The following is a 17,430-nucleotide window of genomic DNA, read 5'->3' on the forward strand; positions in this document are numbered from 1 at the left end:
GACTCTGAAACTTGCTCTTGAAAGGAGAGCAGCTAAAGGGAAGAAAAGAAATGATGAAGTAAAAGAGCTGAACAAAAAATTTCGAAGGGCAGCTCAAGATAACAAATAAAGTATTCTGATGAAATGTGCAAAGACCTAGAGTTGGAAGGTTAAAGGGGAAGAGCACACTCAGGATTTCTCAAGCTAAAAGAAGTGAAGAAAAAATTCAAGCCTTGCAATACTGGAAGATCCTGTGGGCAAAATATTGAACAATGCAAGAAGCATCAAAAGAAATTGAAAGAATACACAGAGTCACTATGCCAAAATGAATTGGTTGATGCTCAACCATTTCAGGAGGTAGCATATGATAAAGAACCAGTGATACTGAAGGAAAAAGTCCAAGCTGCACTGAAAGAACTGGTGAAAAACAAGGCTCCAAAAATTGACAGAACACCATTGAGCTGTTTCAACAAACAGATGCAGTCTAGAGGCATTAACTCGTACCTACCAAGAAATTTTGAAGATGGCTTCCTGACCAACTAACTAGAAGAGATCCATATTCATACCCATTGTAACAAAAGGATATCCAACAGAATATGAAAATTATCAAGCCATATTATTAACACCACACACATAAGTAAAATTTTGCTGAAGATAATTCAAAAACAGTTGCAGTCCACAGGGAATGGACAGAATTCAAGCCAGATTCACAAGAGGATATGGAATGAAGGCTATCATTGCTGATGTCAGATGGATCTTGGCTGAAAGCAAAGAATACTAGAAAGTTGTTTACCTGTGTTTTATTGATTATACAAAGGCATTCAACTATGTATGTTTCATAACAAACTATGGATACCATTGCAAAGAATGGGAATTCCAGAACACTTAAGCATGCTCATGAGGAACCTGTACATAGACCAACAGACAGTCATTTGAACAGAACAAGGGAATACTGCATGGTTTGAAATCAAGAAAGGTGTGTGTCAAAGCTCTATGCTTTTACCATACTTATTCGATCTATATGCTGAGCAAATAATCCAAAGCACTGGACTATATAAAGAAGACAGAATCAGGATTAGAGGAAGACTCATTAACAACCTCCAATAAGCAAATATGACCTTGCTTGCTGAAAGTGAAGATGACTTGAAGTACTTACTGATAAAGATCAAAGACTACAGCCTTCAGTGTGGATTATACCTCAACATAAAGAAAACTAAAATTCTCACAATTGGCCCAATAGGCATCATCACAATAAATGGAGAAAAAAAAAATGAAGCTGTTAAGGATTTCATTTTACTTAGACCCACAGTCGACACCCATGAAAGCAGCAGTCAAGAAATCAGACATTGTATTACATTGGGTAAATCTGTTGCAAAAGACTTCTTCATAATGTTTAAGAGCAAAGATGTAACTTTGAAGACTGAAGTACACCTGACCCAAGCCATGGTATTTTCAATAGTCTCATATGCATGTGAGAGCTGAGCAATGAATAAGGAAGATTGCAGAATTAATGGATTTGAATTGTGGTGTTAGTGAAAAATATTGAATGTACCACGGACTGCTGCAATAACAAAGAAATTTGTTTTGAAGGATATACAGCTGGAATGCTCCTTGAAGCCAGAATGGGCAAACTTTGTCTCTCATTCTTTGGATATATCGTCAGAAGTGATCAGTCCCTGGAGAAAGATATCATGCTGGGAAAAGTAGATGGTCAGCAGAAAAGGAAAGACCCTAAATGAGATGGTCTGACAGTGCTTGTCATGATGGGCTCAAGTATGGCAACAATTATGAGGATGGCGCAAGACCCTGTACCTTTTTGTTTTGTTGTATGTAGGGTTGCTGTGAGTCAGAACCAACTGGATGGCACCTAACAACAACAACAAAGGCAGAGATCTAATTTCCCCCTGGAAACTGGGATGGTTAACATTTACATGTTTTCTCAGGATGAAGTATATGTAGGTAAAGGCAGTATACACAGTGATTACACCTATAGATTTCCTCCAATGATTTATTTCATTCTCTTTACCTAATTCCCAAGAAGAATAAATGTTCACTCCTGGGGAAAGGAAGATTGGGCAATCTACTTCCGTAATGATACCGCCTTGGAAACCCAAGGAGGGGTCGCTTTGAGTCGAATCTGACTTGATGACACTGGGTTCACCCCCCCCCCGGGGAAAAAAATAATAACAAGAAAAGACATATTATTGCCAAAGAAAGACACTGAATGATCTTTTTCTTGCCCACCTCTTCAATGAAGTCTTTCCTTTCTTCCCTTCCTTTACACCTAAAATTTAAGGAACTTTGAAAAAAGGAAAAAATTCACTTACAATTGGAAGAGGCTGAAATTATACATGCCCACTTGCAGTTTTTTTCTGGATCATCTTCATAGCACTTGTCACTTAGATCTTCACAGGATATCAGATTTATTAAGCAAGAAACAGCCTTTGTTTTCTTCTCCTCGTTGGATGTGTGAATTGGGAAACCCATCTGCATGGATTTCAAAACGCTCTGTCTCTGAGAGTAAGCCAACAGCAACAATTCAATTATTCCAAAGCCTATGCCATAGCAATCTCTACACATTTTAAATGCATGTCTGGTCTTTAATGGAGAACTACAAATACCTAATTCTCATTGTATAAAGAAAAGCAGTTTTAAAGCTTTCCTTTCCTTATTGAGGGTGATTTATCCCATATTTAGTGTTTTATGTCTTTACTTTCATAAAGCATTAATAACCAGTACTCAGCAATGGGAAAATTATTTCTTAGTTTCACAGAAACTGTCAAAACTTAGTGCATTGTTTCTGTGAACAGCCTTGAGGTTGTCCTTAGACAAAAGTTTATGTGGAAATTCTGAGAAGACACCATCCAAGACTGGTTATAGTGAACCAAAGAAGAGAACAGAGACAGGTTTGGATTGAAGAAAAAGTCCTTTTAGAAAACTACTCCAAAAAAAGGGAAAATATGTTTGGAAACTAGAAAGAAAGAACTTCTGACACTAAGTTGTATACATTCTTCACCACGAAAATAAAATTTTAGAAAATCCCATGCTAGTGAATTCTCAAAATGTGTAAGTTCTGATTTTGTTCTATGAAGTACTCTTTCAATAGACTTATGTTAATAATCATAATGATTATGAAACTTGTTAGAAATATAAATTCTCACATAAAACTTCACGTAATCTTTTAGAAATAGTAAAACAAGAATTCAAATTTAAACTTAGAGTTATTATGGAAAATGATACTATACAAATTAAAAAAATAAATAAGGCACCTCTAAATCAATCCACCCTCAGTGAGGTGGATTGACACAGTGGCTGCAACAATGGGCTCAAGTATAGCAAGGATTGTGAGGCTGGCACAGGACCAGGTGGTGTTTCATTCTGTTGTGTGTAGGGTTGCTATGAGTCAGAGATGACTCAGCAGCACCTAACAACAAGAGGTCAATGTAGTAGTAGTATAGTGTTTCTTATTGAGTTTAGTAACTAAATTCTTTAGTAACTAAAGCACTAAGCAAAAAATAAAAAAGAAATCAATACTCCCTTAACTATTGGAAAGCAATCATGTGTTCACCATGGACTGCCCTCACCCTTTTAGGCAGATGAGCTATTATTGAAGCCCATGCTCAGTATACCTAATTAGATAAATATCAGAAACTCACCAGGAATTGTAGTTGCTACAGTTCTGTTAGTAGCTATGTTAGTAGTTACTATGTTCTTGCTAGGAGCTCTGGTGAGGTAGTGCCTAAGGTGTTTGACTGCTACCCAGAAGGCTGGCAGTTCAAACCTACCAGCCACTCCTCAGAAGGAAGATGGGGCAATCTGCTTCCATAGTGATACCACCTTGGAAACCCAAGGAGAGGTCGCTATGAGTCAAATCGACTTGAAGGCAGTGAGTCTGGTTTGGTTTTTGGTATGTTCTTGCTACTTACCACAGCTACTAAAGAGTATTCACCTTTTCCTTTGAACAAAGATTTTTAAGTTGGCATCATTGAAGAATAGATTTTTCTGCAAATGCAACAAATAGGTAATGGTAACCCCTTTTTTCTGTATGAAATTTGGGCCTATATAAATGTAACTCATACAACATCTGCTGAACTATAGTCAACCACTAAGCACAAAGTAAAAGGTAGTTCAGGTTAACCAACTGGCAAAATCAATACACCCTAAACCACTTCATTTTTCCAATATTGTCCATAACCTGTCATTTATAGTTGCTTCAGAAGATAATATAATTTTCCAGTGCCACTAGTTGAAAATGAGTTGGCTTTATTCATGGTTTATTAAGAATTGTTAAAAGATGACTGACTGCTTCTTGGTTAAGCTGTCACCCAAAACTCAAAACTTTTGCTACTCTTTGTAAAGTTATTATATTTGTAATTTACAATATATTTCCAGACCAAGGAATTGTTGAGGCTTTAAATTATGAAAAATACAATTATACTCCATTTCTACCCCAATAACAGGAAAGTATTTGTTGTTGTTGTTGTTAAGTGCCGTCGAGTCGTTTCCGACTCATAGCGACCCCATGCACAGCAGAACGAAACACTGCCCGATCCCGCCTCAGCCCCACAATCCCTGCTATACTTGAGCCCATCATCGCAACCACAGTATCAATCCATCCCGTTGAAGGCCTCCCCCTCTTTCGTCGACCCTCCACCCTACCAAGCATGACATCCTTCTCCAGGGAATGGTCCCTTCTTACAACATGACCAAAATAGGTGAGACGAAGTCTGGCCATTCTTGCTTCCAAGGAGCATTCTGGCCGCACTTCCTCCAGGACAGATCTGTTAGTTCTTTTAGCAGTCCATGGTACTTTCAGCATTCTCCGCCAGCACCACAACTCAAAAGCATCAACTTTTCTTCGGTCTTCCCTATTCATTGTCCAGCTCTCACATGCATACCAGGCGATTGGAAATATCATGGCTTGTGTCAGGAGCACCTTAGTCTTCAATGAGATATCCTTGCTCCTCAGCACTTGAAACAGTTCCTTCGCAGTTGACTTTCCCAATGCTACACGTCGTCTAATGTACTGAAAACCTTATGAATAGCAAAGAAACACTGTTTGGTACAGGAAAGTATACAGAAGAATAAAACATAGACGTTTAGAAGTGTGACTGGAAATAAAGTGTCCATGTATCCCATGCCAGCACCGCCATTTCTGACCACTGTGTCTCCTTTTTTCCAGCTGCTGGCTGGGCACTGGCCTTTCGACCACAATGACTTTGGCGTATTTCTCTGCAAGCTGTTCCCCTTTTTGCAGAAGTCCTCAGTGGGGATCACTGTCCTCAATCTCTGTGCTCTTAGCGTCGACAGGTAATGTGGTTCTTTTATTTATTCTTTTGTTGGGTTTAGAAAAATTTGCTTTCTTCAAAAGGAGCCTTGAGAGTTGGTGCCCAGGACAGATGTTAGTTTCAAGTGAATTAAAACATTAGTGAGTTTGCCTCTATTGTTTAAAATTGATTTACACATTTGCTGAGAATTAGTCATCTTGAGTCAGGCAATTTGCACTTCAAAGATTTTGCCAATTAATAGCCATTTGGCAGCCTTATGGCAACAGAGGGGGAAATTAACATATTAGATGAAATAAATTGCACAACTGAGATCAAAGGACATGTAATTCCTGTATTTTCAACTGGCAAGTTTATTATTAGAAAATAGATACCTTTTAACAATATTAGCAGTGGTTGATAACTTGCTGAGTGTTGAGTACATGATACTGTTACGTTCCTCTCTACACTTTTTTGAATGCCTGAAATGTTTCATGATTTTTAAGAAGAGGGCACCAACAGAAGCTTCCCTTGACCCAAATCAGAAAATTCCATCAAGTATCCCCAAGTCTTTGCAAAAATTTCCTCAAACAGATTTCTTCTAAAGAAGTCCTTCTTCACAGCCACTTACCCAGAGGGACCGAGTAGTTGAACTGCTGGGCTCAGGACCATACTCTCAGGCGACAACGGCTCAATTGGCATAACATACTACACAAAACATTGTTCCACCTCCTACTTTGGCGAGTAGTGACTGGGATCTTAAAAGCTTGCAGCCCCCATCTAGATGCAATGATGGGTCTCTCCTCGTCCAGAGCAAAGAAGAATGAAGAAAGAAAGAAAAAAAAAAAAGTCCTTCTAAGTTTCATGATGGTGTTTTCTTTATGTTATAATTTTCACAGCAGGAACTATAAAGAATGAGGTTGTTATTGTTGTTGTTGTTAGGTGCCGTCAAGTCATCTCTGACTCATAGCAACCCTATGCACAGCAGAACAAAACACTGTCCAGGCTTGTCCCAGCCTCTCCATCCCTGCAATAACTGAACCCATTGTTGCAGCCACTGTGTCAATCCATCTTATTGAGGGCCTGCCCCTTTTTCATTGACCCTCCTCTTTACCAAGCATGATATCCTTCTCCAGGGAATGGTTCCTTCTGACAACATGACCAAAGTAGGTGCAATGAAGTCTGGCCATTCTCACTTCCAAGGTGCATTCCAGTTGCACTTCTTCCAGGACAGATTTGTCAGTCCTTTTAGAAGTCCATAGGAACTCTGATGGCATAGTGCCAAAGGCATTTGACTGCTACCCAGAAGGCTGGTGGTTCACACCCACCAGCCACTCCTCAGAAGGAAGATTTGGCAATCTACTTCTGTAGAGATACCACCTTGGAAACCCAAGGAGGGGTTGCTATGAGTCGAATGACTTGAGGGCATTGAGTTTAGTTTTTTTTTTTTTTTGGTTTAGCAGTCCATGGTACTCTTAGCATCCTTCTCCAACTCAACAACTTGTTGTTAGGTGCTATCAAATTGCTCTGACTCATAGCGACCCTATGTACAAAGAATGAGGTTAAGAACTGTATAATACATTCTATGATGCTCTTTTATATTGGATACAATTTTACACAACTGGCATTTAATTGGCTTATGTATGATTTAGAAGATGTCTCAATTTTTTCTTTCTCTCATCCTGCCAATCACTATCAAGGTCCCTAAGTCCCATCATCATAGAAATAAAAGGTCCATTTTTTAACAGAATCTTTTAAGTATTCACAGATATTCTGTTATTTATCGTTTATAATTAATATGTTGTTTTTTATGTTGTTATTTGCCATAGAGTCGGACGCGACTCATAGCGACCCTTCTTTGGGTTTCTGAGGCAGTATCACTATGGAAGTAGATTGCCCAGCCTTCCTTCCGAAGAGTGACTGGTGGCTTTGAACCACCAGCCTTCTGGTTAGCAGTCAAGTGCCTTAAGCACTACGCTACCAGAGTGCCTATAATTAATATAGGAGATAAAATTGTTACTGAGACCTAAAAATACTCATTCCATTGTTAGTTGAAAAATATAATGTTATCCTTGTTATAAATGTATTTCTATAGTAACTGCAAATCATAAAATAAACAAAAAGTTTAATAGTATTATTAAAAATAAATATATTGCTGTAATTAAAACAAAAAATAATTCCATTAGTAGTTTAAAATGCAGTAATGCTGATAACAAAAATGTTAACACTGCAATACTAAACACATTTTAACATGACAATAAATAAAAAAATCAGAAATAATTCTATGGCTACAAAAAGGGCAAGGAGGCCACATGTTCTGACCTCCTCTAATCCCACAAGAGGAAGACAGAATCACCATCAATAGCCCAAGGCCTTTCCTGCAAGGCCAGACATGCTGCCTCCCTCCAGCCCTTTCTCCAACCGTTCCTCCCAAAGCACCCACCACCTCTCTCCTGGGTTCGATAATTCACTGCAGTGGCCACACAGAACTCACAGATTATGGGGATTATTAGGGAAGCACCAGGCTACAATTCAAGTTCAGGAAAAACACTCAGTCTCTCTCTCAGCCCACCATCTCTCAGCCAAGTCTCTCACAGTCTCTCCCCCAGCAGGGCATGTCCCTCGGTGTCTTACTCAGCAACGCGTGTCTCTTGCATCTCTTTCCCAGCAGCATGTGTCTCTTTCAGTAGTGCATGTCTCTTTCAGCAGCATGTCTTCCTAAACCAGCAGTCAGAGAGAGTTCTGCCTCTAGGAAGCCTCCTTTTGAGCTTGGCAGAGTGGCCAAACCAACCAATCATAACCACAGAATTCTAAGCACCTGAGAGTGAACCTCCCATAACATTGCATTGTGCTATGCCCAATAGAAATAACCCAGGTGGATAACATTTACAATCAGGAGCTCCTCAGTTGCTCATTCCACCACTGAGTTTACTTATGGGTAGAAAAGCCATACTAAGTAATTTACTACACTGCAATGGCCCATGTGGCATAGTAGGGGTAATCTACTGCCATAGTGGTACTGCCTCAGAAACCCAAGGAGGAGTCACTATGAGTCGGATCTGACTCGAAGACAGTGAGTTTAGTTGTGTATGTGGCGTGGTGGATAAGGTATTTGGCTACTAACCATGAGGTCAGAGGATCAAACCTACCAGCTGTACCATGGGAGGAAGATGAGGCAATCTACTTCTATAAAGATTTACAGCCTTGATAACTCAATGGGGGTCTCTACGATTTAGAATGAACTCTATGGTAGTGAGTGGGTGATTAATAGGATTTTCAGTAGTTGTTCTTAGGAGTCCCTAAGGCATTTGACTGCTAACCAGAAGCCTGGAGATTCAAACCCACCAGCCGCTCCTCAGGAGGAAGATTGGTCAATCTACTTCTGTAGAGATACTGCCTCTGAAACCCGAGGAGAGGTCGCTATGAGTCGGAATGGATTCGACGGTAGTGAGTTTGGTGGGGTTTTGTCTTTTGCATATATATGTTATTTTTGTGTCATACTAAATGTTAAGGTCCATGTGTGAAAACACTTACATATGTAGGTGGCCACTCTATCATTTCTGCCTCACTAAATAGTAGACTTTAGTGCCATTTTCATAAAAAAAAAAAAAAAAAAATTACTAAAAATCTATGATCTGGATTCAATTCACTAATAAACTCTTAGTCTGATGTTCCCATTCTCAGCATCCCAGTGTCATCATCTCTCCTGTTATCCAAAGTAGCATATTATCTAAAAGTTAAAGTTTTAAATTGCATCTATTACATTGCTAATACAAGTAAAAGTTTCTTCATATTTGTCAAGCTATGTATTTGAAGCTGTAACTATGTATTCTCATTTACAAAACCAAAAACTCATTGCTTTCTAATCGATCCTTAGGCACTATGCCACCAGAGTTAAATTCTCATTTACAATATCTTTTTAATTATAACATGACTCTAAGATCCCTATGGGAGCTCTGGTAGCGTAGTGCCTAAGGCACTTGACTGCTAACCAGAAGACTGGCTGTTCAAACCCACCAGCCACTCCTCGGAAGGAAGATGGGGCAATCTACTTCTGTAGTGATACTGCCTCGGAAACCCAAGGAGGGTTCTCTATGAGTCGGGTCCAACTCGACAGCACATGAAAACAACACCAACACAACAAAACATCTATATGGGGAGAAGAAATGAGAAACCAATTATGACTTTTTTTTAAAAAGAACAATATGTCCTGCAGCTATAGGATTTTTTTTCATCTTGTAAAGCTGTAATATTTAAAACAATGTGGTACAGACATGTGAACCCACCAAAACAAAATCCACTGCCATCGAGTCAATTCCTATTCATAGCCACTCCTATTGGGTTTCCAAGGCAATAAATTTTTATGGAAGTAGATTGCCCAGTTTTGCTTCCATAGAGTGGCTGATGGGTCTGAACCACCAACCTTCTGGTTAGCAGTCAGATGCCTTAGGCACTATGCCACCAGAACTCCTTACAAACACATGAGTGTACTGACAAATCAGAAGGAAAAACCAGAAACAGGCATTGGAGTATACAAGAATGCATTATAGCCTGAAATCACTTTGAATATAATGAGGAATGGAAAAATTCATCAATCAATAGTGCTATTTAGCCATTTAGGGGTAAAAAAGCATGTTAAAGTTTCATCTCATTCTGAATACATTATAATATTTATAATAACTATCATTTATAGAAATTCATAGGTACTATTTTAAAAATAATAGACATTGTTGTATTTAATCTTTACAACACTATTTTGTGATAACCAACTAGCTTCCTAGAGTCAATTCTGACTCATAGCAACCTCTTGTGTGAGAGGTGCTATTATTATCCCCAATTTACAGATGAGGAAGCTAAAGTTCAAAGAGGTTAATCAAGGCCATGTGGTTACTAAACATTGGAGCCAGTAACCAAACATACACAGGCAGCATTCTTAACCATTGTACTCATGCATGTAAAAACTCTAATCCTAAAGAAGGAGAAAATAGAATTAAATCTTTTGATCTCTAGGAAAGGAAGACCTTCTGAACTTAAAAGGAATAATAGAAAGTCCAAATAAAATGATCAATGTATTTAAGGACATAACATTTTTAAACATCTGATCAGACATTCATAAAATTAAAAAACAAAGCAATCAGCTAGGAAAGATAGTTGAAGCAAAACTACAATATGTTAATATTCTTGGTATTTAAAGAGGCTATACAAATAGTAATTAAAACCTCCATAAATAAATGTACAAAGGAGATAAATAAATATATACAGCACCAAAACTTGTTTGGTTTTGGTAAGAAAAATGATTAATGGACATATAAATAAGGTTCATGTATTAAAGAAATATTAATTTAAAAAAAGCATATTTCTCAGTATCTGGTAATGGTATTGGTGGGAGTAGAGATTTGTATATCCTTTTAGAAAGCAAAATTTACAAATATCTTCACCTTTTGACTTAGTAATTCTAATGCTTGGATCTGTTCTATGGAAACTAGCCAAAATTTGGTTAGAGAATTATTGTACAAAAATGTTCTCTACAAGATAATTTACAGTGAAAGTTGAAAGCAATCTGTTTGCTGCATATTAGGGAGATGGATAAGGATGTCATGTGTGGTTTGTAAGTATCAGTTCCTGTGAGTCAACTCCTAACTCATGGTGGGCCCATGTGTGTCAGAGCAGAACTGTCCTTCTCAGTGTTTTCAATGGCTGATTGTTCAGGCGTAGATTGCCAGGACCTTCCTTGAGTATCTTTGGGTGTATTTGACCCTCCAGCCTTTTCATTAGCAGCTGAGCATTTTAATCTAATCTTTTTCATCATCCAGGGACTCCAATTTATATATGTAGGTATATGAATATAAAATTCCTTGAAATAAGATAATTGTTATTAGCAGTTATATCTGGGATGAGGTGATAGAATTTTGTAGTAATCTTCTGGGAGCTGAAAAAAAAAATCTAAAGTTTTATTTACTTTTAGCACCTGTTAATCAATTCTCCTTATTTAGTTTATGCCAAGCTATACATTTTATTTTCCTCCTTTGCACAGCTTTCTTATACTTTAATACTAACTATCTGTGGCTAGATAGCTTCAAAACACAAGCACACATATGTATATAAACAGGAACACAGACACTTGTGTATGGAGAAATATATGTACATACCTAGCCCAGAGTTACTTCCATCCCTACCGTTGCCCTTATAAAGGTACCACCAAATTTTGGAAAACAATTGTTTCACCAAAAAAATAAATTTTTCCCCCATTATTAGGTAAGAATCAGAATGGTAACTAATTTTAAGAGAAAGGAACCCAGCACTCTAAAAGAAAACTGCACCTCTGAGGAAACATCTAACAAAACCCCAAAGGTGTCCAAGAACAGCATATAACAATAATGAGAAATAAAATAATCGAGACAATGAACATGCTTGGCTCTTATACAACAATAAAATGTTTTTAAGGCAAATGGGACAACCCTCTGAGAAGAGAGTCGTCATTGATTATACAACTCATTGCTGTCAAGTCAATTCCAACTCATAGTGACCCTATAAGACAAAGTAGAACTACTCCATAGTGTTTCCAAGACTGTCACATCTTTCTCCTATGGAGCAGCTAGTGGGTTCTAACTGCCAACCTTCTAGTTAGTAGCCAAGTGTTGAACAACTGAGCCACCAGGGCTCCTCATTGATTAAAAGATAAGCCAAAAGAGAAAGAAATTGCTGGGTTTGGTAAGAAACATAGGCAATGTTTTATCTCTGTAATATGCTTTCTTGTCACAAATTTCAGAGTGAATTTTGCAAATAGCATTATATAGCATGGTATTATGGTCCATTTTATATTTCATATAAATCTACTTAATAAATTTTTCTTTGTTCTGTTCCACTCTTTCTTTCTTTCTCGGAGGACTCTCAAAGGACTCTCCGGTAGATCCCCTGTGTAGGCCTTATGTAATAGAAGGTTGAGGAAGAAGAGGGGAGGCCCATGATAAGATCAGAGATTCCTGTGTCTGGTGTAGGATCACCTTACCCATGGACCTCCTCCACCTATCCAAGGATGAAGAAAAATGAACTTAATACTTAATCACAAATTATCAGCTTTGTAACTAGTTTACCAATTGCCATCAAGTCAGTTTCTATTTCTGGGACCCCATGTGTGTCACAGGAAACTATGCTCCATAGGATTTTCATTGGCTGATTTTTTCAGAAGTCCTTTCTTCCAAGGTGCTGCTGGTATAGTTACTCTTAAATACCTAAGGTAAGGAAGGAAATGCAATATGAGTCATTCTTAATTAAATGAAAAAGAAGATAAGAAAACTGCCAAAAATCTATTTCATTGAGACTTTGTCTCAATTTTAGACCAAAGAGAAAAACCATTTTAAAATCCACTCCCAGAAAAAATCTGCCTTAATCCAAGAGATTTATCCTTCCTAAGGAAAATTCATCATTCTTTGTTCCCTAAAATCTTTCTTTATTATTTTTATATTTCACTCTCTATTGACTCTAAGCTTTGGTACCTATATGTAGAGAATCTATTTCAACATTTCCATTTCAAAAGCTTTCACAATAAAGAATGTATCATTCATGCTTAATACCTGAAGATAAGATACCATTTGCTTTGAATCTTTATTAGGTTGCATTATATTCTACTAAAAAGAAGGAAAAAAGCATTCTTAAAAAAATAGATAAAACAAAGAGGAAAATTGGAACTTGTTAGAACACAATTTACAGTTTGTGAATCCTTGCTTTAGTTTTCTGAGCTGAATTCAATTATGCCCCAGGAAGAGTATCTGTGGAGTCTTTTAGATATAATAATGATATCTCATTTCAGAGAGAAAGGACACATCCATGTTCTATACAAATTCCTGATAACTTCATTGATTATGCAGTGTTCATAGAATGCTGTGAGTCAAAGAAAATACCTAGTTTTGTCATTATCAGCTTTTAATCTGAGTAAGGTGAAATAGACCAGAAGATAATGCACATAACTGTCCTAGAATAGATGAGTTTCATTGTTCATTTTGCCTATTGAATTGTCTCAGTTCACCTTTTTACTAATTTCCTCTGAGAATCAATCTTTTATTTTGTTAAATTTTTTTAATGCCACATCCTAAATTACTTAAGAAAAAGAGTAAAGCAGGAATTTTGAAAAATGGCTGAAGAAATTTAGGAACAAATTTTGACCCTTGTTCAGCTTTGTCACTGAAAGTTTTTCAATACTAAGGCAATATGCTTCTGAAATGCATGACCTTTTTCCAACAATATACGAACAACCAGCCACTACAAATAATGAACATGGGTATTCTTACATGTCTTAAGTGACAAGTTTTCTACCTTACTTTGGGTTTGTTTGGGAGGAGAGAAAGAGGTCTGAATAAGAGAGAGGAATTCAATGCTGTTCTTTATAAAGTTAATCAAAAACAAAAGTTTCTATCAGGTTATCACCAACTCATGGTAACCATAAGTGTCAGAGTCAAGCTGTGCTCATAGGGTTTTCAGTGGCTGATTTTTCCGAAGTGGATCACCAGGCCTTTCTTCCAAGGTGCCTCTGGGTGAACTTGAACTTCCTACATTCTGTTTAGCCATAGAGCATGATAGCCACTTATACTACCCAGGGACTCCCATAAAGTTAACTGTAATGATTAAAAATAGAAAATGACTGGGCTCTGACTAGTGAAGTGGCCTAGGTAGATATGCACTTGTAGTTAAAAGCTGTTTGGTTACAAAAGAAAAAAAAAAGTTAAAAGCAATCTGTGACAAGCTGTAACAACCATTTCAAAGTGATGTGTAATTTGATACCTAGGGAAATGCAAAGATCCATCGTTAAGGCAAGTTTGCTTTGTATATCTCAGACTCAAAAGCTTATGTCAATTCTTTAACTTGCTCTATGAAATACGCAAAGGCTTATCCTAATTCAAGAGGCATGAGGGTGATTTTCTGAGCGCACCTCGCTCTCCAGGTAATCTCGGGTTTCCAAACATGTTCTCTTCGATAGATTCAGGGTTCCAAGGTAGAACCTGTCTATCCTCTGAAAGGCCAGGCCTTGAACTGACAAACCATCATTCCAGCTGTACTTGATTGGTCAAAGCAGTCACAAACTAGTTCAAATTCAAGGACTCAATTAAGGAAGTGTCAAAGAACTTGTCATCTTTAATCAACTGCACCGGGTTTCTCTTTACAATTCTTCCTGCTACCATTTTGCCCCAAACTTCCGCATGGCAATTGATTTGTTTGCCACATGTTTTTGCTTTAGGTGCCATCGAGTCATTTCCTACTCATAGCAACCCTATACACAACAGAACAAAATGCTGCCCAGTCCCACACCATCCTCATAATTGTCGCAATGTTCAAGCCCATTGCTGCAGTCACTGTGTCAATCCATCTCACTGAGGGTCTTCCCCTTTTTCTCTGATCCTTTACTTTACCAAGCATGATGTCCTTCTCCAGGGATTAGTCCCTGCTGATCATATGTCCAAAGAAACTGAGATGAAGTCTTGCCAGCCTCACTTCTAAGGAGCATGCATTCTGGTTATATGCTTCCAAGACGCTCTTGTCCATTCTTGTGGCAGCCCATGGTTCATATTAAATATTCTTCGTCTGTCACATAATAAATATAAATAATAAACACTCTAAGTGGTCATCTTTGCTGTTAATGAAAAATGTGCAGAGGTAAAGACACCAGTTCCTATTGAGTCAGTTCCAAGTCATGGTGACCTATGTGTGTCACAGTAGAACTGGGCTCCACAGGGTTTTCAGTGGCTAATTTTCAGAAGTAGAACACCAGGCCTTTCTTCCAAGGTGCCTCTAAGTAGGCTTTAGCCTCCTGCCTTTCAATTAGTAACTGAGTTTGTTAACCACTTGCAGCCCCCACCCTTGGAGACTCCAAAAGTAAAGGTAAAGGTACCATTTTTTCCTTATGAAAGTGACAATACTGGAGAAAGAACAGGAAATTCTAATGCAGGCAGGCATTCACTGGCACTTGGTAGAAGCTTTTTTTTTAAGTGTCTTGGACTACCTTTTCATTCACTTGATCCAGTAATTTCTCTTAAGATAAATTAATCCAGGAAAATAATTCAAAGAAATGAAAATGTATTTGTGCAAGCATTCTAATTGTTATGTTATGTACAATAGTGAAACACTGGAAATGATGTAAACATAGAAAAATATAAATAAATTGTATTATCTTGTCATACTGGTAGCCATTACATTTCTAAATGCTATGCCTATGTAGAAACTTGAGAGAGTATTTTAAATGTAAAGTAAATAAAGCTAAATATAAAATTGTAACTATTATCATAATTTATAATCAAACTATGCCTATAAAAATTAAAATGGGCAAAGAATTTGAAGGAAAAAATAGACAGTAGGTTTTTTTTTTTTTTCTACTTTTATGAATTGGAATCAATTCAATGTGAACTAACAAAAATAACTGTTTTATTTACTACCAGACTTGATTTCATTCCATGTAAGTCTACACGATATGAGGGGAATACATATATGTATATTAAGTCAACAGAATTTGCATAACAGTTTATATTGTTCCTCAGGAACAATTAATTGTCTACTTTCAGTTTTTTCATCCCAAAGATATGTTGTCACTTAGGCCATGGTGCCCATTGCATTAGACATATGAAGTAGTATCTTTTGAACTTAAATTTTATTTTATACTGCTTAAGGCATTTAATAATAAATTTTAAAAATTTAATGACTGTCCTAAACCATAGCTTAAAGATTTAATAAACATGCATTAAATGCCACCAGGCCTTGAAGACATGTAAAATCTATTTATAGGGACACACACAGTGACCGAGATCTTTACATAAATAAAACATATAATTTGTATTTTTATTTTGGCATATCACATGACAGGGTACAAGGTGATGTCATGGGAACAAATTCCTCTGGGAATTGACTGACCCTGGTGCAAACTCCACATAACTCACTAGAGATCAGGCAGAGGATGTAACATGCCAGTGCCCAGGTTCCCAACCGGAAAAAGGAAGACAGAAACAATCAGCTCCAAGGATCCTCCTGGTTTTCAAATTACTTAATTCTGGAATTCTAAAAATAATAGCTTTTTATCTGTTTCTTAACTCAGGGCTAGCTTTAAAAAAATAGAAAATATTCAAAATGTAGGATGCAGTTGGCTTTGGCTAATAAAGTAATACAAATGTAAGGTGAAGAAGCTAGAGACACTTTATTCAACAAATATTTATTCAGAATCCATTGCTCTAGATGGAATTCCTGGAAGTGCAAATGGTTAACATGCTTGGCTACTAACCAAAAGGTTGGACTTTCAAGTCCACCCAGAGGCACCTTGGAAGAAAGGCCTGGTGACCTACCTCTGAAAACTCAGCCATTGGAAACCCCATGGAGAACAGTTCTACTCTGACACACGAAGGGTTGTCATGAGTGAGAGCTGGCTTGGTTTTGTATTGTTCTAGATAATTGTGACCAAAACAAAAAACAAAATTTCTGCCCTCATGGAGATTATGACCTAACAGGAGGGATAGTCATAGACAATAAACCAAATAAATTAGCAAAGTATATGTTTTCTGAGATGGTAGTAAGTAGGCCATCAAGAAAAATAAATTAGAATGAGCAAGACCAGGTAAGTCTGGAAGGGAGTTGGCATTTTCAATAGGGTACTTATTGAAGGCCTCTGAAAAGCTAGAACTGAGTAAAGACCTGAAAAGATTGAGGAAGCAACTCTGAGGACACCTGTGAGAAGAGCATTCCCAGTGGGGTAAGAAAGTGCTAATGGGTTTTGAGCATGAGTGACATGATTTGACCCACATTCTAACAGGCTTCTGGTTGCTGTGTTCCGGATAAGCTATAGTAGAACAAGCCATAATCCAGGCAAGATGGTGACAGGTGAGATGGTGAGAGGTGGTTGCATTTGAAAACATGTGGAAGGAAGATATTATAAGACTTGTTAAAAAATTGGTTCTGTGCTGGAAGAGAAAAAATGGATCCAAGGCTAACTCCAATGGTTTTGGCCTAGGATGGCAAACATCAGATAGAGAAAAAGCAAGCTTAGGTGCCAGGGGAAGGTGAGGGATCTGGTTTGGGAAAATTTGAATGCCTATTAACATCCAAGTGGAGATAACAAGTTAAAAAAAAAAAAAAAAAACTCACTACCATGGAGTCATTTTCTCTCCTTGGGTTTCCAAGACAGTAACTCTACGGAAGTAGATTGCCCAATCTT

At 37.6% G+C, this 17,430-nt stretch overlaps 1 protein-coding gene across 1 annotated transcript in view; it reads left to right on the plus strand.

Moving 5' to 3' along the window:
• EDNRA (endothelin receptor type A) overlaps window positions 1–17,430 on the plus strand; it is an 85,731-nt gene that overhangs the window by 49,286 nt on the left and 19,015 nt on the right. Inside the window, exon 2 of the mRNA XM_007953801.2 lies at window positions 5,162–5,289. Within this exon, the coding sequence (XP_007951992.2) occupies window positions 5,162–5,289 (128 nt within the window). The remainder of the gene's footprint in view (window positions 1–5,161; window positions 5,290–17,430) is intronic.

This window comes from Orycteropus afer, unplaced genomic scaffold (assembly GCF_000298275.1).
Source record: "Orycteropus afer afer isolate SDZICR_OR568_19922 unplaced genomic scaffold, OryAfe1.0 scaffold00415, whole genome shotgun sequence".
Classification (NCBI taxonomy): domain Eukaryota; kingdom Metazoa; phylum Chordata; class Mammalia; order Tubulidentata; family Orycteropodidae; genus Orycteropus; species Orycteropus afer.